Source organism: Rhinatrema bivittatum, unplaced genomic scaffold (assembly GCF_901001135.1).
Source record: "Rhinatrema bivittatum unplaced genomic scaffold, aRhiBiv1.1, whole genome shotgun sequence".
NCBI classification, from domain to species: Eukaryota; Metazoa; Chordata; class Amphibia; order Gymnophiona; family Rhinatrematidae; genus Rhinatrema; species Rhinatrema bivittatum.
The window spans coordinates 596,038-621,543 of record NW_021820433.1 but is presented as its reverse complement, the minus strand read 5'-3'; the positions used below and the strand labels follow the sequence as shown (position 1 = coordinate 621,543).

Below are 25,506 nucleotides of genomic sequence, written 5' to 3'. Positions count from 1 at the left end.
TGGGGAGTTTCAGAGCTGTTTCTGCCCGTAAAACAGTGGTTTCTGCTTGGAAATGGCTTTTATTATAAAAGTCACCTGTGGGTGTATGCAGGGAGCGCTATTTTCTGTGCTGAGCAGAGGTGTTTTCTTGGAAATTATTAAGTGTAACACCTGTGCGGGGGAGTTTGCCTCCATAACTAGGGTACGTTCCGCGTCTAATGGACTGCAGATTTCTGCCGGCTGTCAGGAAAATGACCTTCTGAATGCACAGGCACAGACTACTAAAGCCCTTTAGAGAGGTAATCTGTGATACCATCGGTATTAGTAAGCACACAGGCAGAGAGGACTACGGCCGGGCGAGATGGAGGGAAGGAGAGAGAGAGAGAGAGAGGAAAATAAAGAAGGAGGGAAGGCACGCGGCGCTACCCCTGCAGAGGGAGCAGGATCCGGTTCAGCTGCAAGCCCAAAGGGGCCGGTATATTAAAAAAAAGTCCATTTAAACAGTTTTGCTGTAGTAGGAAAAGCCGGACGAGCTTCGCACCGCCAATTAACTCTCGTCACACAGCGCAACCCACAGACTGCCGTTCGGGGAGTCGGGGAGCCCTAACGTTTGCTTTCGTCGGGGGGATTTTAGAGCCATAGCAGGCTCAGTTTTCCAGGATCCTTGGCTGGATAATTGTTCTTGTCCTCTATGAGGTGACCTTGTGTTTTGTTTTGGGTTTTGTTTTGTTTTTTGCCTCGGGCTTCCTAGCACACATCACTAGCACCAGCTCCTCGTAGAGGCTGCCTGGGGGAAATCTCTCTGTACTGATTAACCTTGGGCTGGCACACGACTTTCAATGTGTTTTCGCACAGTGGCACTCGGCTCCCGTCCCGCAGCAGCTGTGACTCGCTTACTCGATTCCAGAGCTAGTGAGCAATGCCACGGAAAGCCCCAGGCCATCTCTCTGTCTGACGGATTGCGGAGCTGTGAGCAGACCGCAGCCTTTGTGAACGGGGAGCCCACGGACCATGACCACGGAAACACTCCAGGGTTCAAGGTACTTTCCAACAGTGTCTCTAGGATGACAAATTGAGAGCATTTAGTGCTTATGAGATTGTATGGTCAAAGCAAATCAGGCTGGACACTCGGATTGGGTGTCCCAAAATTAAAGGTTTGCCGTGATACTTGGTTGATGGTAATCGTGTGGCACCAAACACATTTTCTCTTAGTTACATTCTTCATCAGTCACAAAATCAAATTCCAACATATTTCATGTACGTGTGTCCTTTGGTATTGATCCCTGAGTGCCCTCTCTTCCAAGGAGGTAGAAAAAATAGTGGCATGGTGCATCTTCTATGGCTGGTGGTCCTCCACCTCACTCCTCTCCGGCCTTTTCTCCCAGGGGGCCTTCTCTCTACTCCAGCTGAAGTCCTTCAGCTTCCCATTTCTCCTGTCCGACGATACGCTGGATATTTCAGGCTAGAAGTCCCAAAAACGCACACATAGCAGTGAAAAAAAACCCCCTCCTCTCTTTTCCCAACTCCTGGGCAGGACAAAACCCCAAAACTCCCCCCTGAACCAAAACTTCATAAAAACTCTAAAGGGCTCAAAACACAGAGATGCCCCACTCCACCCACTGGGTGTGAATTGGAAGAAATGGTTCTCTTTCTCCAGTCTTTCCCAGAGCAGGGATGCATACTGGGCAGGACTGGGGGAGCCAGCAAAAAAAAGATCCTCTCGCTTCAACTTCGGAACAAAAATCCCCCACCAATCCCAGGCATCAGCTGCCCTGGAGCAGGACGGAGCCCACCACTGCAGCAGTGGGGGTGCTGTGGCGAAATGGTACGCTCCATTCCTACTTCACTCAGAGCTCCTAACACTAGGGCCAGTTTCTAGTGGAGATCCCCGTGGGGTCTCTACACACACAAACTCAAATCCTCAGTCTAGGTCTCTCTCTCACACACACACACACACATACACACACACACCCCCCCCAGGATTAATTCTGTGTCGCTCAGACACCCAGGCAAGCTGAAAGGACTTCCTGGGGGGAGGGGAGAGATAGCAGATAAGAGGAGGAGAGGACAATGGGTTGCAACCCTAAGCTGAGTTTCTGTGGGCCGGTCGGCTCTGGATCGTCAGGTTGCTGGCTCTGGTTCCGGCTGATGATTCTGCACAGCGGGGATTCCCAAACCTGACCTGGTGACACACACTCCCACCCCGCCGGTTGGATTTTCAGCATATCCACAATAACGTTTAAAGGCTGCCAGAAGCACGGCTCTTCGTGCGGCGGCTTTCAGTTGCATTGAGGGAGTGCCGACTTTCTCAGGTGCCACATTTTCTACCTGCGTAAACGGCTTTGAAAGCCGTCCTCAGGGAGGGTCGTTTTCACAAGGAAATGCCGCAGCCCGGTCAGCACTGTGGCTGCAGAAATGGCTCTTTTGAAAGTTGCCCGGCCAATGCATTGCAGAAGGGTTTATGTATTATTGATTTATTTAAAAGCATGTATTGCCCGCCCTTCCTGCGTTCAGAGTGGGGTATAACACGAACCTACACAGTCAAATGAAAGGGGAGAACAGGAGGATGCATAATTCTCACTAAAAAGGGGAATAACATTATTCTTCAGGAAAGGGGAGGAGTAAAGAAACACTTAGGGAGGACGTTTTAGAGAGGTGAGGGCAGTGGTCTGCCATGTATTCTGTCATCACTTAGCTTTGGGAACGCTTTCTTGAGGAGGAACGTTTTCAGGGATTTTTTAAAGAAAGATCTTTCTCGGAGACATCGAACGTCCTTAGGTCAGTTGTGCGCCTGCAGAGGAGAATGCGCGCTCCCTGGTTTCCTCAAGGAGGGTGCCCTTTGGAGGAGAGGCATCTAGCAGTATTCGGTTTGACGATCTGAGTGGTCGGGAGGGGGCATGGATTCTTATTGTTGAGGAGAACGATGGGGAGTGTAGATTGAGGAGTGTAAGATCATGGCAAGCTTGTATTGTACTCAGGATGAGATAGGGAGCAGGAGTGTAAGATCATGGCAAGCTTGTATTGTACTCAGGATGAGATAGGGAGCCAGTGTAGAGTTCTGAGTACAGGAGAGATGTGATCGTGCATGGAGGTGCTGATAAGGGAGTCCTGCTGCTGAGTTTTGCATGATCTGTAGTGGGTGGGTTACGTACAAAGGTAGACCAGTCCGGAGGGAGTTGCAGTAGTCCATCCCGTGAATAGTAGAGATTGAAGGACCGACCTGAAGTCAGAGTGTTCAAAAAGGGGCTTAAGGTGACAGAGCAGGTGCAGTTTGTAGAAGGAGGAGTTGGTAACAGTTCTTACGTGGCTTTGCATGGAGAGAGAGGGGTCACTTGTGACTCCCAGATTTCATATACTTTGGGAGATGGAGATGGAATGGGACTCAAAAGAGAAATGGTTGGGAGTGTCAGCGTCAGGATGGAGTGATAAAATAATGATTTCTGGTTTAGATAGGTTGCTGTGCAGCCATTTTTAGATGGTTGTAAGACAGAGGGTGAGGAAAGATTCTGTAAGGGCCCCTGTTTCCTTGAAAGGATAAAAGAACTGAATATCGTTGGCATACATTTTTTTTGTGAACTCCAAGGTCATTAAGGGTGCGGCATAAAGGAGTTAGGCAGAGGTTAAATAATGCAGCATATAGGGCAGAATCTTGGGGCACTCCAGAGTTCAGAGGCCTCAAGGAGGAAGTAAAACAATCAGTCTGGACTTGTTGGGTCCTGTTATTGAGATATGAAGAGAACCAGGCTGCACAGAGCCAGTAATACCAAAATAGCGCAGTCTTGAGTAGGATTGAGTGACTGACCGTGTCAAAAGCAGCAGAGATGTCGAGAAGACAAAGAAGGAATGATGAGCCTTGATCAAAGCCCCGTCTCACCGAATCAAAGCTGGAGAGCAGCAGTAATTCACTGCTTGGTCAGCGGCGGGTTCCCGATGAAGACCGGCCCGGGGATTCGCTGCTCAGGCCGGCCCAGGAGATACCACGTGGTCTGCCGAGCGCGGCTCCGTCACGGCCGCGCTCGGCAGACCACGTGACTAGCGCAACCGGCCCACCGGGGGATACCCGATCCCCCGATAGGCCAATCCGCCCCTGGCTGTGGTGCTTCCTGAACGCAAACTGATATCAGTTGAGGATGGTAATAGCATCAACGAAGTGGTAGAGTTGGTGGAGAACTGCTGTTTCTAATCCTTTGGCCATGAATGATAAGGCGGAGATTGGGCGGTAATTGGAGATGATGGTAGGATCTGCTGAAGGTTTTTTGCTTAAGGGTCAGACTGAGGCTTGCGTGATTACACTTTGTGGGTGCATAATTTTTAGTGATTTGGGGAAAGAGGGTACATTTTGATTTTGAAAAGCCTGCACATATAAATTTCCCCACACCAAGTCCCAGGTGGAACTCTGAGCAGGCAGTTTTCATGGGATAATTCTCAAAGCAAACTTGTGCGCGTAAATTCACTGTGAAAACTGGTGTCACTTAGGGGGTACAACCCGCAAATTTTTGCAGACCGCTCTAAAATTACCCCTTAAATGTGCACAAGATAAATTTGCATGCAGTAGAGCCCCAGCATATGCAAATTTCCTTCATGCACACCAGTTGTGTCCTTACATCTCTAACAGTCACGGTACTGTTGATTTTCTTTTAACTAATTTGAAGATTTGATCCCTGGAAGCAGAGAAGTGTGTCAGGAAAAATTATCAGTGGGGAAGGTGGGGGCAAGTTTACCAAAGCGTGTGATTGAGGGGAAACTGCGGTAGAGGCGGAACAAGGCAGGGGCTGCGACACTTACCTCTTTAATCCTTTGCAACAGAGGTAGGAGCCAGTCCTTATTAACCTCGCAGTGACTGTCAAGGAAAGTCAGGACGCCTGCTTGAGTCACATCTGCCCCTCGGACTCGAGACCGGATCAAACCTGCTTGAGGAGAAAGCTCAGGTATTCAAGCATGACAGCACTGGCATGTATGTAACATGTATTTATTTAAATGCAGTATTCCGCCTCTCCCCACGATTTCTAACCGGGCTGCAATAAATAAGATACAGTAGGGGAAAAAAAGCAGCAGACATGTGCTTACAATACTCACCAAATTCCACGATTAAAACAGGGCTACCATCACCACTCACCATTCTCCTAGCCCACCCCCAGGACACATAATCCAGTAAATGCCCTCTCTCACAGTCAGGTCTTAACCATTCAATGACATTTTCAGCAACTGGGTTCCAACCGCACCTCAGCGAGCAAAAGCTGTTCCAAAGCGTGGGTGCAAATCAGCTGACGTAAGCAACTTTGAAAGGAGAAGTCGCTAAACGAACAAGCAGCGCTGCCAAATAGTTGGAGATGCCAGCTCAATTTGTAATGGAGAAATTACTTACCTGATAATTTCATTTTCCTTAGTGTGGACAGATGGACTCAGGACCAGTGGGTTTATGCTCCCCTGCCAGCAGATGGAGATGAGGCAAGCTGACGTCACATTATATAGAGCCTTGCAGTGACCCCAGTCTGCCGGTATTCTCTTCGAAAGTGGATAGACTAGCAAAAAATTTGATTAAACACAGGCAACCATAACTGTACTCAACCAACCATAAACACTGAACTCACATAAGATTCCAGGTATCCCAAGCTAGGGACTGGATGAACACTGGATGAACTGGATGAACACTGGATGAATCCCTTGGGACCCAGAGCCCCACAGGAGGACTATTGACACACTCATGCGGCAGCCGAGGGCGGGAAGCTGAGTCCATCTGTCTACACTAAGGAAAACAAAATTATCAGGTAATTCATTTCTCCATTTCCTAGTGTGTAGACAGATGGACTCAGGACCAGTGGGATGTACAAAAGCTACTCCCCAACAGGGTGGGAGGCTGCCCGCAGTCCAGTCAACACCGTACATGCAAAGGCTGCAGCCTCCCTGGCCTGCACATCCAGATGATAAAACCTGGAAAAGGTGCGTAAGGAGGACCACGTCAAAGCTCGGCAGATATCGACAGGAGACAACAGACTAATCTTCGCCCATGACACTACCTGAGCTCTAGTGGAATGAGCCCAAACCTGAGTAGGCAGCGGCTTTCCAGCATTCACATATGTGGCCGTGACCACTTCCTTAATCCAACGAGCTATGGTAGCTCGCAAAGCTGGAGCGCCCTGCTTCTTGACCTTATCCAGGGATGGCAAGGAGATGGACTGATTCAAATGAAAGTCTGACACCACTTTGGGCAAAAAGGATGGAACAGTATGCAGCTGCAATGTCTTTGGAGTCACCTGAGGGAATGGCTCCTGGCAAGGCAAGGCCTGCAGCTCAGAGATTCGACGTGCAGAACATATATGTTATATGAACACATATTTGCCAATTCATATTATGTATGTCATGATGTAAACCGTTGTGATCTTCATTTTGAACGACAGTATATAAAATGGCTAAATAAATAAATATAGCCACCAAAAACACTAGCTTCAAGGTTAACAGCCACAAGGAAAGGCCACGCAGCGGTCGGAATGTAGAGCCCACCATAAAATCCAGCACCAAGTTAAGACTCCACAAGGGAACCGGTAACTGAAAGGGAGGCCGAAGATGCTTCACTCCCCTCAAAAAATAGACCATATCAGGATGGGATGACAAGGAATCACCATTCACTGGGTCCCTGAAACAGGCAAAAGCCGCAACCTGCACCTTCAAAGAATTAAGGACCAAATCTTTATTCAACCCAGGCTGCAAAAAGCCCAGAATAAGCGGGATCTTAACTGAATGAGGAAGAACACCACGTTCCTCAAACCAGGCCTCAAAAACTCTCCAAACCCATATATAGGCTAAGGAAGTGAAAAACCTTTGAGTGCAGAGTAAGGTTGCAATCACCGAGGAGAAATATCCATGCGTCAACAGGCAAGGCCTCTCAAGGGCCAACCGTATTACAGAACCCAGTCGGATCCTCGTGAAGAACCAGACCCTGCTGTAACAGATCCAAGTGTGTGGAAGATGAAGGGGGGTCTCCACCAGGAGTCTCCGCAGATCCGCATACCAGAGACACCTGGGCCAGTCTGGTGCCACCAGGAGTACTAGCCCCCTTTGGCCTTCGATTTTGCGAATCATCCTGCCCAGTAACGGTCATGGAGGAAAGGCATAAAGCAATCTGTCTTCTGGCCAGACCTGTACAAGAGCATCTATGCCCAGGAACCATGGATCTCTCCTGCGACTGTAGAATCAAGGAACTTTTACATTGCGAGAAGTCACCAGCAGGTCTAGCTACGGAATGCCCCAGCGATCCACGATCAGCTGAAATGCCTCGGCAGACAAAACCCATTCTCCTGTGTCCAGACTCTCCCTGCTGAGAAAGTCCGCTCTTACATTGTCTTTTCCGTAATGTGCGAGGCTGAGAATATCTATAGATGTCCTTCTGCCCATTCCATAAATTGATCTATTTCCTGCGACACTTGCTGGCTCTTGGTTCCTCTCTGGCAATTGATGTAGACCACCGTCATCATGTTGTCCAACATCATGCGGACTGCTTGATCCTGCAACCTGTAGCCAAACGAACTGCCCAGGCTTCCAGGCAATTGATGTTCAGCTGGACTCTTTGGCATTCCAAAGCCCTTGGGCTGTCAACTGCTGACAGTGAGGCCCCCAACCCTGGAGACTCACATCTGTCATAAGCACCAACCAGGTCGGGGAGGACAAGGAAACTCCCTTTCTCAAATGAGCCTCCTGCAACCACCATTGGAGGAGAGAGCTGATTTCCAATGGCAAGTGGAGCCAAACCCAATAGTCCTGAGACTGCGGGTTCCAACGAGACAGTAGCAAGCGCTGAAGAGAACACATATGCACCCTCGCCCACGGCACCACTTCCAGGGTTGCCGCCATAAAGCTGAGCACCTGTAGATAGGACCACACCGTCAGGCATATAGTGTTTACCAAATGTCGCACCTGAGACATCAATTTCTAAATCCAAACTTCTGGCAGGAAAATTTTGTCCTGACCCATGTCGAACCAAACTCCAGATACTCCAATGACTGGGATGGCTGAAGACTGCTCTTGGCTCACCTTGTGAGTCACCAGGCGTCTCTCTTCCTGAGGCTTGCTTGAATCAGCCAATTGTCCAAGTATGGGTGCACCAGTATCCCTTCTCTTCTCGAGGCCGCTGCTACTACCACCATAACCTTGAAAAAAGTTCTGGGGGAGGTGGCTAGACCAAAGGGCAGCGCTGGAAACTGATAATGGTGCCCCAACACCACAAAACGTAGAAAACATTGGTGTTCCAAACAGATGAGAATATGAAGATAGGCCTCGGACATGTCCAGGGAGGTCAGAAATTCCCCCCGACTGTACTGCCATTATCACAGAGTGAAAGGTTTCCATGCAAAAATGAGTCACCTTCAAATGAAGGTTGACCCTTTTGAGATCCAGGATGGGACAAAAGGAACCCTCCTTCTTGGACACAATAAAATAAATGAAATATCACCCCATACTTTCTCGAGACATGGGCACCGGAACCACAGTCCTCAGCCTGAGAAACCTTTGAAGTGTAAACTCCAATGCCTGCTTCTTCTGCGGGTAGTGGCAAGGAGACCTCAATGACACATCCCTGGGAATACAGTGAAACTCCAGTGTGAGGTCAGTGTGGTGAGAGATGCCAGTCCCCATTGGGAAGGGCTGAACGTGTCCCCACGCGCTGTACTTAGAGAGGGTCCTGGAGTTCAGAGGCAGTCTTAGACCAAGGCTGAGGGAGTGAGGGTCTCTCTGTGTGGATCTGTCCCTCCACAGAGACAGGACCTGAAGAAGTGATATCCTTTTGGACAAGGGGGGCTTGAAAGAAGAAGCCCAAGAGGTGTGAAGTCCTGGTCTCCAGGTGGTTCAGAACAGAAATGGTTTGGGGGTTTTTTTGAATGAAAAAAAAATCCCTGCAGCTGAGGAGCCCCAGAAAAGAGAGATTTCTCCCCACACAGAGTACAGTAGAGAGGATAGTCTTGGAGGTTTCCAGAGAAAAGCAGCCTGCCCAGAAAAATATCCAGGAGTGCTGACTCACTAAAGCAGCCAGAGGCACCTTTAAGAGCGAGAGAGAGAGAGAGAGAGGAGAGAGAGAGAGAGATCAGTATCTCCCAGAAGGTACTGGGAAGACCCAGGGAGGAAGGGTCCCCAAAGAGCTGACCTGTTTGGGGAAGTGTGTGATGTGCAATCCCTGGGCTGATAGTCCCGGATAAGGACCCCAAGAGTCCACAACTCAAACAAGCTCTCACAATCCCATACTCCCCGGATGACAAATTATCTGAGTGGCCATGATTCTCTAAGATCTTCTAGGTCCAGCGCATTGCTTTGCTCTGTCACTCCCCCTCCTCTCCTGCTCCCTGCAGGCTGCCTGGAGGGGCGGGGGGCTGGATAAGAAAAGCGGTTTTCTGCTGATTGAGATTCAGGATAGCTGAAAGGCAGCAAATCTTCGGGCACACTGTTACCACCGCCCCCCCCCCCCCTGCCACCCTAGGCACAGGCCTGGTGCACCTTTTGACAAATCCAGGCCTGGTCACCCCTCACCTCCTTTCCCTTGCCTCTCAGCAGCCCAGGGGAGCAGGAGGAAGCCCTGCGGAGCACATGGCTGCTGCTTCTCCTGCCTCCCATGCTGAATGGCTCTTTTCAGCAGAATAAGCCGATCGACCACCTTAGTTGGGGAGGCGGGGGCAATCCAGAAGGGGCTTCCTTTCTGCCCCTGCGGTCCTGCTGCCAATCCGGAGGAGAGATCTATGCTTGGTGGGATGATGGGGGGGGGGGGGGGGGAGGGAATGGAGAGGTAGGACACGGACGACACATCTGGATCCTCTTCCTGTCTGGCCTGCCCTGCATGGGAGATAAGGATCTGCTCCTCCTCTCCCTGCCGCAAGCCCTACCCGTGGAGCCAGCTCTGCCACCGCTCCCGACTGTCGGCCTGTCTTTAGGTCTGGCAGCTGTAACCGTCCGGGGCCTGGAGCGATCACCTCGTTAGCACCGGCCTTGACATGGCCTTGAGCCTGGCTACTCTAAAGAAAATCGGCTTACCCGGGGCAAGCGCAGTGTGAAACCGCTGCTCAGTGGCTCTTCGGTGTGCACTAATTTGGCATAATAATGCACCCTAAACAGGATGCGCACGGATAATCCTGTACGGAGCAAGCCACTGGCGCCTCACAGGACTGAAGACGACACTGAAAAAAGGGAGGGGGACGATTTACTAAAGCCGCGTACAGCGCACTGATAACACATTAAAAAGGAACAGATTTTCCAAAGACGCGTGCAAAGCACTAACGATACCGAAAAGGAGCTGATTCACCCCGAAGGCGCGCGCACCAACAAAGCCCCAAGGCTGCACAGTGCTTCAGGTAAAATGTAAGTTTTAAAAGTCTAAAAACTTATTATTATGCTGCACAACTCAGGGCCCTACTAGACGCCCACCGCACTGCTTCCCCTAAACAATGGGTATCATTAGAGCAAGCAATGGTGGGACAGATGGCGATCCGGGCTATGCCTTGGCTACCACGTGCTGTCTGGAGCCCTGTACACTGTATTCCCTGGGCTCTAGAGACCACGTTGCGTGTCTGGGGGCTGACGCGTAAACACCTCCTAGGGGACTTTAAATATTTTTACCAATCTTCCCTGGCTTTCAATACTAGCTTCTCCCCTGGTAGAGAGTCGCCTCAGTTCCATTGTTGGAAGGAAAAGGGGTTTTTCACTATTGGGCATTTTCTATCACAGGGATCTTTACTCCCCATGGAACAGTTGGCGCTTAAATATAATATACCCCCTCTCAGTTTTCTTGCCCATGCCCAAATCGCCCACTTTATCCATTCGTTGCAAAGGGGGAATCTTCTTCGCCCAGGTAGGTCTATCTTGGAGTCCTACTTTATATGCAGTGACCATCTTAAGGGCGTTATTTCTAAGATTTATCAACTATTTTTTCAACGGGGCATTGAGCAGTGCACCTTTGTTAGACAATGGGAGGCGGATATACAACTTCAGTTGGGGACCAACACGTGGAGTGCCCTTTTGAAATTGGCTGGCCAGTGCTCCGTCTCGGCCGCAATCCAGGAAAACTGCTATAAAATGATATATAGGTGGTATCTTACCCCCGATAAATTACATAAATGTTACCCCCAAGTAGATGAGGGGTGCTGGCGCGCTTGTGGCGCAGTGGGCACGTATATGCATATATGGTGGCATTGTCCTAAGTTGGTGCCTCTCTGGCAGGAGCTTTTTACGTGGCTGGGTGGCTTGCTGGATATAGATTTACGGCCCGAAGTTACCGTAGCGTTGCTACAGGTCTTCCCTGACACTGTCCCAAAGAAATATCATCGTGTCTGTGCCCAGGTGTTTGCAGCTGCTCGAAGCCTTATAGCGACTCAATGGAAGACAGGGAACATCCCATCCCTCTCAGAGATTAAGGTGAAACTTCACCTTTACTATCGTCTAGCCCATTTAACTGCCTCCAGACATCAACGTCTTCCCTCATTTTTAGCTGCCTGGAAACCTGTTGCTGCTGCCTTGGGTATCCATTGAACGTATATCGGTCTTTGAATACTATCCGGGGGTTCCCCATGCAAGTCTAGTTCTGGATAGCTTCCTGTGCTGTATAAGTGTTTTGCTCTATTTCCTGTATTCTGCGCCTGATGCTCTGTACCTTAGTTAAATGCTGTTTTGTACCTGTGCATAAGCCTATGGTTGGCTATGTATACCGCTCTCAAATAGTGTGTTTGGTGATCTGTTGGACAGTCCAGTTTTATAAGCCATTCTGTCAGGGGGGGGGGAGGTCCATCGGGTCTCAGGGGTTGCCGAAGGGGTCGGCATTATATTTAGTAATTGGATGGCTTGATTATTACGTTTTTGATGTATGTTTATTCTGTTGCCAAGTGTTCTCAATCTTAAACTGAATAAAAATTGTCAAATTCAAAAAAAAAAGTCTAAAAACTACATGTGTGCAAATGTAAAAGTTAAAATAATAATAATAAGAAGAAGAAGAGGAAACAAACCACAAACAAAAGAGAAAAAGAATAATTTTTGAAAGTAACACACTCCCAAACTAAAGTTAACAGAAGCCCTGGGTGGATCCTCCAAGTCCTGCTGCTCTATCCCTTCCCTCCTATGCTTGTCTGTTTCTCCTGCACTGTCATTTGCAGAAGACTTTTCCGTTCCTTTGTTTCTTGCCTGGGTCTGTGTTGCAGGCGTGGACCCTTGGGCTGAGGTGGAGTTGGTGCAACCCGTAGGGAGGAGTCCCTGCAAGTCCCCCACCATCGGCAGGTGGAGCCGGCTGGAGCAGAGGCCCAACAGGAGCTTCACCAATACCGGCCCTCATTCCCCTTAGGTTGAACCCTAGGGAGCCGGGGCCTCTGTGATGATCTAGATCCGTCGGGTAGGGAGTTACAGGCCAGCAGGAGAGAAGCGGAGTCAGTAGGAGCAGTGGCCGGGGCAGGCAGCAGAGACTAGGGCAGGCTGTGTTCAAAGGCAAGCGGAGTTCGTGCGGTGTCGTGGGCCGGGCCGAGGTCTGGGCAGGCAGAGTTCAAGCAACGTGAAGAACAGGCAGTGGCTGAAAGGCAGGCAGAGGGTCAAGCAGTGTCAAAGTACAAACTGAAGTCAAAACCAGGAGTCCAATCCGAAGGGCAAGGAGAAGAGGCTGGACGCCAGAGACAGATGTGGGAAGACCAGAACTCGGGATGAAACCAGACTTGCGGGGAACCAGGAACAGGACACAGGAATTTAAGATGACACACAGCGGAACGAGGAAAAAGGAGGCAAGGATCAGGATCAGGAACTAAAAAACACAGAGGCAAACCGCTACTGCAATGGAGACGACCTATTGCTGAGGTGTCTGAGGGGCAACGGAGGAAGTCTTAAATAGGGGGGGCTGCTCCGGAAGTCATCAGAGGGCGCTGTGGCAAATGTCCTGCCACGGGCCCTTTAAATGGCAGTGAGTTTGGTGTGCGCACGCCTAAGGCTGTCCAGGGCAGTTCGGCGGCGGCGTTCCTCGGGCCGGTGTGTTGGGCCTGTTCGTCTGGGGGGCCTGCCCCGACGCTGGAGGATCCCACCCACGGCTTGGGGCTGGAGGTAAGAGTGGCTGGTCCGTGGGCTTGTCCCGCAAACGCAACAATCTGGTGCCATAATACCTTGATGGCAGCGAAGTCCTGCCTGGGGTGCACCTGCCTGTTTCTGCAGGCAGTAAAACGAAGGCCCAAACACAGCATGAGTTTGAAAATCAAATCTACCCGTGTAGCTTCCCTATCCTGACCTATCTATCGTCCCTCCCCCTGAACCCCATGCCCGGGACACTCTTCCTTGCCAAGGGTAAAGCTAGACGGGTATATTTATCTGCTCTAAGGGCAACAATTCTCATTCCTTAGTTACCCGGCCGGATCCCTTTAGCTCATGCTGTGGGTGTCCCAGGTCAATTTCTGTGGCTTAACACAAACTAATCAGATCTCATCCCACATGAGGACTTTCCTGAACACAGCTGCTATACCAGGGACACGAGGGAATTGCCGGGGAGCGGATTAAAGAATTTAAAAAATGAATAGCGAAGCAGTAAACATTTTTAACTGGTACGCTGTGTGTTTGATAGGTTGTTCATTTTATTTTTACTTTTCTAAGCAGCACGACAATTTTGCCTGAACAAAAGTTCCGATTCAGGTCCCAGGGAACAGAGCCAGTTTTCAGGAAAGTAACTTGTTTTAGGAAGGGCCTTGTTGTACTTATTGTTATGGCCAAAGAATGAGATGTAGTGGAAATATTTACGACTCCCCAAGCTGATGTCCACTCTATAGGAAGTGAGTACAGCACACTTCAGGGGCTTGTTCGGGGTACTCGGCCATGCTGCAGCTGGAACACAGGATTTGAACTTAGCAATCAGAGTTTCAGATCTGATATTTCTGTGCGTTAACTCCTCATAGCGACGCCATAAATCACCTACATTTGGGACACTAGAATCATTTGTAGCAGAAAGATAGCGGCAGACTACGGCAAATAAAAATCATCATAGCCTACGCTCATAAAATGTGGCTCAGGGTCCCCGTGTATCTCAGAAACAGATACTAAACTCCCTCTATGTGGGCTTTTAGGCAGGTGTCGTCCCCTCCCCCCTCCGTCGCCATTCAGAATCTGCTTCATTACAATATGCACCGTCCTCATTATCCCTTTACGGACGCAATGAGTCATCGCCTGATGTCATCAACATCTGGAAATGGGTGCAGGAAGCCCACTGAGTCTGCTCCTGCTGTGATGTCAGTCTGAACCAAAGGTAAGACGCCAGAATCGGTTGCCTGGGTTTAAATCACCACATTGCCTCACTTTAAATGAGCTCAAAAGCACTTATATGATCTTCCTTGATAGGAATCAATGGGGAAAAGTGTAAATAAATGAAAAAAACAGAGATCTATAATTTTTGGTTTAGAAAACACTTATATCTGGTTTATGGTTTATTTATTTAAATGTCGCCAACGCACAAAGGCCCGAGGCGGCTGACAATAAAACATACACAATTAAATTACAATAAAATGATAGGAACATAACATTATAAAAATCATTAAAATACATAGAATAGGAAGGCATTTAACAGTAAACCTAGAGAATGAAGTATTGAAGCCAGAGGAGCATACTAATAAGCTTGTTCAAACAAAACAGTTTTCAATTGTTTTTTTTAAAGGTTTTTGTACATTGCAGTGCTCTTAGATCTTGAGGTAAATGGCTCCAAGTGTCAGGGGCCGCTACAGAGAAAGTTGACCTGTGAACCTCTGATAAGCGAATCTGACGTAAAGAGGGAATCTCAAGTAGATGTTTGACAAAGTTCCTCATGAGAGGATTCTAAGAAAACTAAAAAGTCATGGGATAGGTGGCGATGTCCTTTCGTGGATTACAAACTGGTTAAAAGACAGGAAACAGAGAGTAGGATTAAATGGTCAATTTTCTCAGTGGAAAAGGGTAAACAGTGGCGTGCCTCAGGGATCTGTACTTGGACCGGTGCTTTTCAATATATTTATAAATTAACTCAAAAGGGGTACGACGAGTGAGGTTATCAAATCTGTAGATGATACAAAATTATTCAGAGTAGTTAAATCACAAGCAGATTGTGATACATTAAAGGAGGACCTTGCGAGTCTGGAAGATTGGGCATCCAAATGGCAGATGAAATTTAATGTGGACAAATGCAAGGTGTTGCATATAGGGAAAAATAACCCTTGCTGTAGTTACACGATATTAGGTTCCATATTAGGAGCTACCATCCAGAAAAAAGATCTAGACATCATAGTGGATAATACTTTAAAATCGTCTGCTCAGTGTTCTGCAGCAGTCAAAAAAGCAAACAGAATGTTAGGAATTATTAGGAAGGGAATGGTTAATAGAACAGAAAATGTCATAATACCTCTATATCGCTCCATGTAAGACAGTACCTTGAGTACCTTGTACAATTATAGTCGCCACATCTCAAAAAAGATATATTGCACTGGAGAAGGTTCAGAGAAGGGCAGCCAAAATGATAAAGGGGATGGAACAGCTCCCCTATGAGGAAAGACTAAAGAGGTTAGGGCTGTTCAGCTTGGAGAAGAGACGGCTGAGGGGGGATATGAGAGAGGTCTTTAAGATCATGAGAGATCTAGAATAGGTAAATGTGAATCGGTTATTTACTCTTTTGGATATTAGAAGGACTAGGGCGCACTCCATGAAGTTAGCAAGTAGCACATTTAAGACTAATCGGAGAAAATTCTTTTTCACTCAATGCACAATTAAGCTCTGGAATTTTTTCCAGAGGATGTGATTAGGACAGTTTGTGTAGCTGGCTTTAAAAAGGGTTTGGATAAGTTCTTGGAGGAGAAGTCCATTAACTGCTATTAATCAAGTTGACTTAGGGAATAGCCACTGCTATTACCTGCATCAGTAGCATGGAATCTACTTAACGCTTTGCGTACTTGCCAGGTACTTGAAACCTGGTTTGGCCTCTGTTGGAAACAGGATGCTGGGCTTGATGGACCTTTGGTCTAACCCAGTATAGCAGCTTCTTATGTTCTTATGACCTTGCTCCAGGCTATACCAAGCCTGGTTTAACGTGCTCAAGAACAGCAAGGGGTTCATTACCAGAGGACTGCATTATTGGAAAGACTCGTGCTCCATATGGATGCCCCGACTCCTGCACCAGCAACACCTCCAGTGACTCCGCCTTCTTCTAGCCCTGCCTCTTCTCATAGACCAGTCCCACAACTGCCGGCACCTCCACCTTATTATGGAGACCCCAAAGAATGCTGTGGCTTTATCAGTCAGTGCCACATGCATTTTGAGCTGCAGTCCGCGTTCTTCCCCATTGACCGTTCAAAGGTCACCTACATCTTGTCACTGCCGGGTGGCACTGCCTTAGCATGGATTTAATCCTTATGGGAGCGCGATGACCCACTACTCCAGACTCTTCCAGATTTTCTCCAGCGGTTCCGGTTTGTTTCCGAGAAGCCAGGTTGGACATCTTCCTTGGCAGCTGAGCTACTTTGAATTCGGCAGGATTCCCGAACCCTTGGAGAATATGCTATCCAATTTCACACCATCGCATCTGAACTGCATTGGGGAGAGGACAGTCTCATCACCATATTTCGACAAGGCCTTTCGGGCAGAATAAAAGATGAGCTTGCTGGCTGGGATGTTCCCACTTCACTGGACGCATTGATCTCATTGGCTGGTCGCATTGCTCGTTGCTTCCAGGAAAGGGCCTTGGAGAATAAGACTACCCAGTGCCCGGTAGCTCTGGCTCCACGCTTTCAACATCTCAGACTCCTTCTTTGGAATCCAAGACTCCAGAAGAACCCATGCAGCTGCGCTGAGTCAAACTCTCACCAGAGGCGAAGCCTCAAAGAAGACAGCTGGGCTTATGTTTATACTGTGTGGGTTTCCATATCTGGGACCTCTGGATTTCCTGTCACCCTGAGATTGTCATGGATTAGTGGGGTGGGGGCAGGGGGCAAAGGGAGAGGGCTGCACAAACTTTCTTCTCTCTTTAACTCAAACACAAAATCATACAGACAAACACAGGCATGCTGCCTTGCTCTGTTTATCACATAGATATACTGTCTCGCTCTGTTTATCACTCGAACACGCACGTAAGCACGCTCTCTTATTCTCTCACTCAAACACACACACATATAGGTATGCTGTCTGACTTTTTCACTCAAACATGAGCACAAGCATACTGACTCACTCAAATACACACACACAGGCATGCTCTCTCTCATTCAAATGTGCATAAACACACATAGGCATGCTGTCTCACTCTCAACACACAAGCACACACATGCACACAGGCATGCTGTCTCATTCTCTCTCAAACATGACACACACACGAGCATGCCGTCTTGCTCTCTCACTATAACACACACACACACAGGTATGCTTTCACTCAGATGCACACACACAGAGGCATGCTGATGCTCTCTTTCACTCAGACACACACACACACACACAAAGACATGCTGACTCTCACTTTCTCATTCACATACACAGAGGCATGCTGTCTCATTCTCTCTCAAACATGAACACACACACAAGCATGCTGTCTTGCTCTCTCACTATAACACACATACACAGGTATGTTGACTTTCACTCAGATGCACACACACACACACAGGCATGCTGATGCTCTCTTTCACTCAGACACACACACACACACACAAAGACATGCTGACTCACTTTCTCATTCACATACACAGAGGCATGCTGTCTCATTCTCTCTCAAACATGAACACACACACAAGCATGCTGTCTTGCTCTCACTATAACACACATACACAGGTATGTTGACTTTCACTCAGATGCACACACACAGAGGCATGCTGATGCTCTCTTTCACTCAGACACACACACACACACAAAGACATGCTGACTCACTTTCTCATTCACATACACAGAGGCATGCTGACTTCCTCTCTCTCACTCACACAAACAGGCATGCTGTCTTGCTCTCACTCACACACACGCACACACACACACATGCACACACAAGAGGCATGCTGTCTCTCCAACGCCTCTCTCACTTCTTTGTTTCTTTGGCTGCTGGCACGTTGAGCTCTGCCAGTGACTCACAGGGACTTCTTTCATCTTTTCCTTTCTTCTGCCATGGCTGATTGAGCTCTGCCAGCACTAGGGCCTCAGTCTCTTTCTCTTTGGCCAGGCCTGCCCATGGTGGGGGGGGGGGGGGGAATCGCAGCACAGAAGAGTAGGATCTGGTGGAATCAGCTAGAGAAGCCCACTCTGAAACTCTTTCTTGTGTGCTGGCCATTCAAGTATTGAAAACTGGTGGGGCTGGTACTTCCTCTATGCTGTGCACTACAAGATCAGCATAGAGTAAGTTTCCGGCCCCGCAAATTTTTAATTCATTAAAAACGACAACACACCAGGAGGAGCAGCTGAACAGGATTCCTCTTGCTTGGGGCTGGGTCGTGTGCGGGTGGGATGCAGCGCATGTGGCTGCATAATAACTTTGCGCAGACAAACATTGGTTGTCTCCCTCGCTTTCTTCTTTTGCCTCCTCCCCTTACTCTCTCCCCCTCTCTCCATCTCCTGCTGTCTTCTGCCTTCTTCTCCGACGTGCATCCTGCCTGGCGCTTTCTGGGCTGCCACTGACGGCAGTGCTGGAGTGTAGGTTCCAGTGTTGCTATCAAGAGCAACACATAAATAAAGCACTGGCTGGGATCACAGAAGAGACAGTTTTTGCAAGGTACCAGGAGGGTGGGAGGGCTAGGGCGAGGGCTGGGGTAGGAGGAAGGCAGAGGAGGGGTTATTACATAAAACATATCCAGTATCAGGGAGCTTGCAGAGGGGAGGGTAGAGGACAGTCCTAGACCCCTACCACCTTCAGTTTTTAAATGCTATCAGAGGAGACTGGGGGATGGTGGAGTCCATGGGTGACAAATTGGAAGGGGGTCTATGCTTCGGACCACCAGGCCCATGGGACTTTTTGGTTTTATTGTACTGTATGGCCATATAACCGGCTATATTCCTTTTTAAACAGAGCTGGTTAAGGACTATTTTGATGTGCCACATTCCTAATCAAGTGGATGTGATTTTGTTTGATGAAACAGCGGGGCTTATTTATTTATTTATTTGTAGAGTTTTATATACCGTTATTCGGTAGAGCCATCATAACGGTTTACAAAATATGCAATTATCATACAGAATATGCAATTAGCATACAATTGTATATGTATATTATATATATATTATATATGTATATTATGGCACTTCGTACAACTCAGAAACTGTGGATGAGGAAAACTTTTCTTTTGGCCAAGAAATCTACAGTATTTTGTTACTTCCCCTTCAGAAATGATTTATTTCATCTGACGATTATGGAGAAGTATGTGTGTAGATTTGGAAATGTTAAACAGAAGAAGGTATTTTTGAAAAATGAGAAACTACTACTTACCTGCTGATTTACTTTTCTCTAATGAAGACAGGTTAGTCCATGACCAGTGGGTTATGCACCTCTACTAGCAGATGGAGAAGGAGCAAAGCTGACCTCACGGTGTATATATATATATATATATATATATACCCCAGCTCTGTAATCAGCCCGCCAGTATTCTCTGCAAAAGCCCGATGTGGACAAACTAACAGATTATATATAACCTTTAACAGACAAGCACCCAGTCAACAGGAAACACAGCTCAGACAAAGAGTGCAACCAGTTATCCCCGGAATGCAACCACTCAGGAAGACAATAGAAGCACAAACTGGCAGCCAAGGGCAGGAAGGCGGATTAACCTGTCCTTCACTAAAGAAAAGGAAATTATCAGGTAAGTAGTAATTTCTCATTTTTCAACATTCAGACAGGTTAATCCACGACCAAGCTACTCAAGAAGAGGGTGGGAGCCTGCCTGCAGTCTGACCAACACTGCACGCGTGAAGGCCGCATCCTCCCGGGCCTGCACATCCAGACGTTAATACCTGAAAAAGTGTGTAAGGAGGACCACGTTGCCGCTCAGACAATAATCAAAGCTCCGCCCGTGACACTGCCTGAGCCATAGTGGAATCAGTCCTAACCTGTTTTAAGTAACGGCTTCTCAGCATCCACATACAGGGCCCGTGATAACCTCCTTAATCCAGTGGGCTATTGTAGCCCGCGAAACTGGCTCACCCTGTTTACCCTGTTCCTGTTGTAAAAGCTGCCTGCCTCTATCACCACCTCACATCAGTAATCACAAGCTCAAGAACACAACATCTTAACTCTGAAAAACTGTGTTTAAATTCTGTGCGATTTGATATCCTAGGTGCATCTAACTTGTTATTCTTCATACATTTCTTGTGTTCATCTAATCTTGTTCTTAATACCCTCGTAGTTTTTCCTACATATAAACAAGGATAAAAGATGACCACATAATCCAATGAGCAAGTGGTAAACTGATGTTGATTGAGTAGCCTACTGGTTAGAGCAGTGGACTACAGACCAGGGTTTGAGTCCCGCTGTCACTCCTTGTGACCTTGGGCAAGTTACTTTACCCTCCATTGTCTCAGGTATAAACATAGATTGTAAGCCCTCTGGGGAGAGGGAAATACCTACAGTACCTGAATGTAATCCACTTTGAAGCACTGAAAAAAGTGTGAAAAGCGAAATATAAATAAATCTAACAGCATTGGTATTGGACCACAAGGCATGAATAATGGAATAGCTTTCATTTTTATGAGTTGATCTCTCCATTCTCTGAAGATATGAAGTTCAGAGTTTATTTTCAACATTTGACAGGAGCGGATTATTGCAAAAACTAGACTGTGTTGATGTGGAGTCATTTTTCAGAGATATTCCGGGGGTGTGTTTACTCCACGAGAGAAAAGATCAGCAATATTGCTGAAATGTAACATCACTTGGATGTCCTCTTTTTGTGACAATGATCCTATTGGATGGATTCACATATAAATTCAGAGCGCATGCAGCGGCGTTTTTTGTTCAAGCTGGCAGCAGCGGTCTAAGCCGCCATGATGAAGGGTGGAATACTGTAGCGATTAAAAGTATGTATGCAAGGAGTTACCACTTTATACCTTTTTACAATCCATAAGAATTGTTCTATTATGTGTTCTCATTTTCAGAAATTGCCTTGAGACAGCCTTTGGGTGAAACGCTGGCTAACGTCAGCATTGGGGCATTCAGCCTTATTATTTCCGGGAGTTTAGCTTTGTGGCTGGAGGATCTGAAACGATGTGTGGTGACAACCAGTTAAGTTGTATTTTTACATTCTAACAACAGATATTTCAACATTCAGCCAAACAGCATTCGGTTAATTTGCCATATGGTTTAGAATCTGAGGTGGCACTACTTGACTGTAATGAATGCGCTGCCCGCAGGTCTCCCCGCGAGCAGGCTCTCTTACCACTCTGCTTCTTCACCTGACGCGGCATGGACGCTGACATCGGGCCTGCCTGCGCGGCCGGAGCCGCGGTCTTGCCTTGCCCACGCGGCCGCCCTGGAAGTCGTTCTTTGCCGCGGCAGGAGCCGCGGACTTTGCTCCACCATTTTCGCGGCTGTGAGCCGCCGTTGATTTCCACCTTCTTCGCGGCGCTAAGGCCGCATCCCCGGGCCGGAGTGGCGGCTGGAGCCGCCCCTGGGGCTTCCTGCAGCGGCCGGAGCCGCCGCCGGGCCTGCTCCTCAGACCCTGCCCTGCTTCTTCGGCGTCTGATGTCAGTGCAGGCCGCTGTCCGCAGTCCTGCACAGCTCTCCTGCTGCTTCCTAGGCGCGCGGCCGCGCCTCTTTGCCACATTTAAAGGGCCAGACACAGGAAGTTGCTGGCCCCACCTTGGGACTAATTTCCTGTACCAGCCCTATAAAGGGGCTGCTCCATCAGTCTGCCTTCGCCTTGCATCGAAGTTGCTTCACTCTGGAGGTTCCTGCCTGCCAGAGCTCCGTCAGGTCTTCTTTGTCTTCTCCATGGAGTTCTTGTTGCTTCGTCTCGTCATGCCAAGTTATGTTCGTGCCTGAGGTCCCCTTCCAGGTGTCCTGGTGTCTTGTCTTGATCATCTGTTCCTGTTGTTCCTGGTTCCTTGATGTCCTGTTCCTGCGTCTTCGGCGCTCTTGAGCCTTCTGGTACCTGTTAGGCCGGGGGTCCCTCGGATGATGTGTGCCCGAGAGTGGACTAGCCTACAGGTGGACAAGTGTCCTGTGCTCCTGAGCCATCATGTCCTGCCAGCAGTTGGTGGAGCTTCGAACGACATTGGCTCCGTCATTGGAGTTCTGCTTCGACTGGATCCTTCCCTGCGCTGTCCCGCTCCCAGCGTGGTCCGTGACCAGTCTCCTCGGGCTGTGTAGGGCGCGCAGTGGGACACGGTGGTCCGCAACTCAGTCCCGCAGGTGGCCTGAGTAGGGCGCCCTGAGAGACAGTGCCAATGTCCTTCCGCCCAGCTTCTCATCTCGTTTGGACTTCGTCAGTTCCTCGACTTGTCCTGGATGCCATTGCATCACTCTTGGTATCATGTCTTGTTCCTGATGCCGTTGCATCGACCACTGTTCCGTGATGTCTTCGCATCAGCTTTGGTGTCAAGTCTTCATCCGCGATGCCGTTGCATCGATCCTGCTGTCATGTCTTCGTCCGCGATGCCGTTGCATCGATCCTGCTGTCATGTCTTCGTCTGTGATGCCGCTGCATCGATCCTGCTGTCATGTCTTCATGTCAAGGCCCGTCTGCCCTCAACCTCAGGCCAGGCCTGCTGCTCCATGCCTATCCAAGCGGCAGGTCCGAAAGGGCTCGGAATGGTCGGAGGACCATTCACTTTCCAACATCATCTGTTGTTGGCCATGGGAGCTTGCCAACCTGGCAGAGGGTAAGACTCTCAGCCATGTGGGAGCATGCCATCAATCCTTGGCTCGGCCCTGAAGGTCTGGGCCCAGGCCGAGGCCCAAGGGCACACTAAAACACCTGCTCTCAACATTGACAAGGCACATTTCATAAACTTTTTTATAAGAAAGAAAAAAACAGGAAAATAAATAAATAAGATTTTTGGAATCAGAGTTGCAATAAAAGAATTAAAAGTAGAGGTTTTTTAAGACCTGTGATTGAATCACCTATTGATTTGCTTTATACGTTCTGTGGATATTTAACAATGCATATATGGTTCTGAGGTCTTTTCCCTCCTTTTTTAAAGTATTCCTTGATGAGGATTAATTGAATATTTTGAATAAGTTGTTGTGAAAGCAATTGGTGATTTTGACTGGAAGCTCTTATTCCATTCCCACACCAGTAAAATCAGACAGAGGCAATTCTCCCTGAGCCTCCAAACAGCGCTGACACAAGTGAGAGGGAACGCCAGACTGGGATGCCTGAATATGACAAGCAACACAAAGGACAAGGCGCTTAGGCTTCTTTGCTATGGGCCGAATCAGAATGTTAATAGGCCCCCAACAGGCGTCTGATAAGGGTGCACCCAGCTGGTTTCGCACTGCAAAAACTCGGTGTCCAAAAACTAGGCACTCAACACTGTGCCTTGATGAGCACACAAATTAAGCTCCCACCAGGATGCTTCAGATAGTGCGTGAAAAAAAGTGTGTGCGTGCGTGCGTGAGCGCGCACAACTGAGTGCCCTAGGCGCCTAACTAGGTGCCCAACCTGGATGCCCAACTGGATGCCCAACCGAGCACACAAGTACGAACTGGCGCAACTAAAGAGAGCAGTCTTGTGTGCAGAAAAACACGTGAAAACGCCGCCATGGCCTACCACGCAGCAAACAAGACAAGCCTGAGAGCGGGGCCCAGACACAAGGCTGTTCAACCTACCAAGCTGCCCACGTTTCCTAAGCTCCCCCGGAGGAGGGCACAAACGTCGGATCAGCGCGTCGAGCACAGAGACTGGGGGGGGGGGGAAGAGGAATCCCTACTGAACTCCCCCTTCTTCTTTCTTTCTTTTTATTTGTTTATTAATTACTCTTTCTCTGAGCTCAGCCCATCCTGGCGGAGTACAAGGTCGGTCTCCAGCTGCAGGGCGAGAGGGCAAGGACCTTCACTGTAGCGCCCGGCTTCCTGCACCTGCTTGCCTTTCAGCTGGTTTTTTTTTTTGTTTGCTTTTTCTTTTACAGCTAAGTCCATTCCGGCTGAAAAACCAGCTACCAGACCAAGGCACTCATCTGAGGGAGGGATCCAGAGATATCACTTCAACTGAGGGAGGGACCATAAGGATCATCACAGGAGAGAGAGGCGAATAAATCTCCTTCTTCTCTTCTCCTTTCAAAAAGTGTTTAAGCAATCCCCAGTGGGGAGATGCAAGCCCACCATCTGCTGGAGACCGAGAATACTGGTGGGCTGATGTCACTGCAGGGGTACATATATACTGTGATGTCAGCTTTGCTCCGTCTCCATCTGCTTGTAGAGGTGCATAATGCACTGGTTTTGGATCCACCTGTCTGCATGCTAAGAAATTCACATTACAACCAACATGGAAAAAAAATAATTCAAATTCTGGTGTCACCTCAGCAAAAATATCCCTCAATTGCTAAACATTTTGGGAAGTAACACAAACTCCTGCAAAAAAAGAGACATCTAGAACCTTGCCATACCATACAGTCACAACACTGACTCTCAAGACTCAAATAACAGCAACCTTATGAAAAAGCAACAATGCAAATATTACACCAGGCCCCAGAACATTAATACATCATCTACTGGAATAACAGAACAAGCTGGACTACTACTACAGAGAAACTACACGCTAGCAGAAATATTGCACTTCAGTCACACACACAAGCAAAACAGAGACCGATCTTTACCTAATATAGAAATAAGAGACTATAAATTAGAAACAGAAACAAAATAGAAAGCCTGAGAAACTAGACTCTGAACAGTGGAATACTGAAAAAAGAGCAAAATACAAAAATAAGAAATGCACATTCCCAAAGATGGCATATTCCATTTGCTAAAATCTCAATTTTTGTTTTTACATTTATTGTCTGATCTTTGAATTTTTCTAATCAGTTAGTCCCAGTCTCTTTTTAACACTTTTCCCTTGTCAGTCATTTCCTAATTCCTTTTAGGGTCTCTCTTCTCATTCAGTTTCTTCTCCTACTGTCTTCTTCCCTTCCTCCCTCACACACACACACACACACAGGCTCATGCTTTCTCTCACAGACTCCTTCACACACACAAGCTCTCACTTTCATATGCTCCCACTTTCACATTCTCTACACAAACACACACACACACAAACTCTCACTCTAACGTGCTCTACCATACACACACAAGCTCTCACTCTCACATGCTCCACCACAAACACAAGCTCTCACTCTCAATACTCTTCCCCCCATACACACACAAGCTCTCATACTCACATTTTCTACATAAACACACACAAGCTCTCACTCTAATATGCTCTCCCATACACATACACAAACTCTCACATGTTCTATCTTAAACATAAGCTCTCACTCCCTGGCTCACATTCTCCCCCCCCCCCCCCCAGGCTCTCATTCTAATCCACAAACATACAAATATACCCAGGCTCCCATTCTAATCCACACACACACCCAGGCCCCCATTCTAATCCACACAGTCATACCCAGGCTCCCATTCTCACCCACACGAACACAGAC

At 48.2% G+C, this 25,506-nt stretch overlaps 1 protein-coding gene across 1 annotated transcript in view; it reads right to left on the bottom strand.

Annotated features, from left to right (window-relative positions):
- The window catches only part of LOC115081624 (polypeptide N-acetylgalactosaminyltransferase 14-like), a gene marked incomplete at its 3' end in the record, with an annotated part of 542,489 nt that overhangs the window by 45,724 nt on the left and 471,259 nt on the right, over positions 1–25,506 (bottom strand). The window contains 1 exon segment of the mRNA XM_029586053.1: positions 4,765–4,886. Coding sequence (XP_029441913.1) covers positions 4,765–4,886 — 122 coding nt within the window.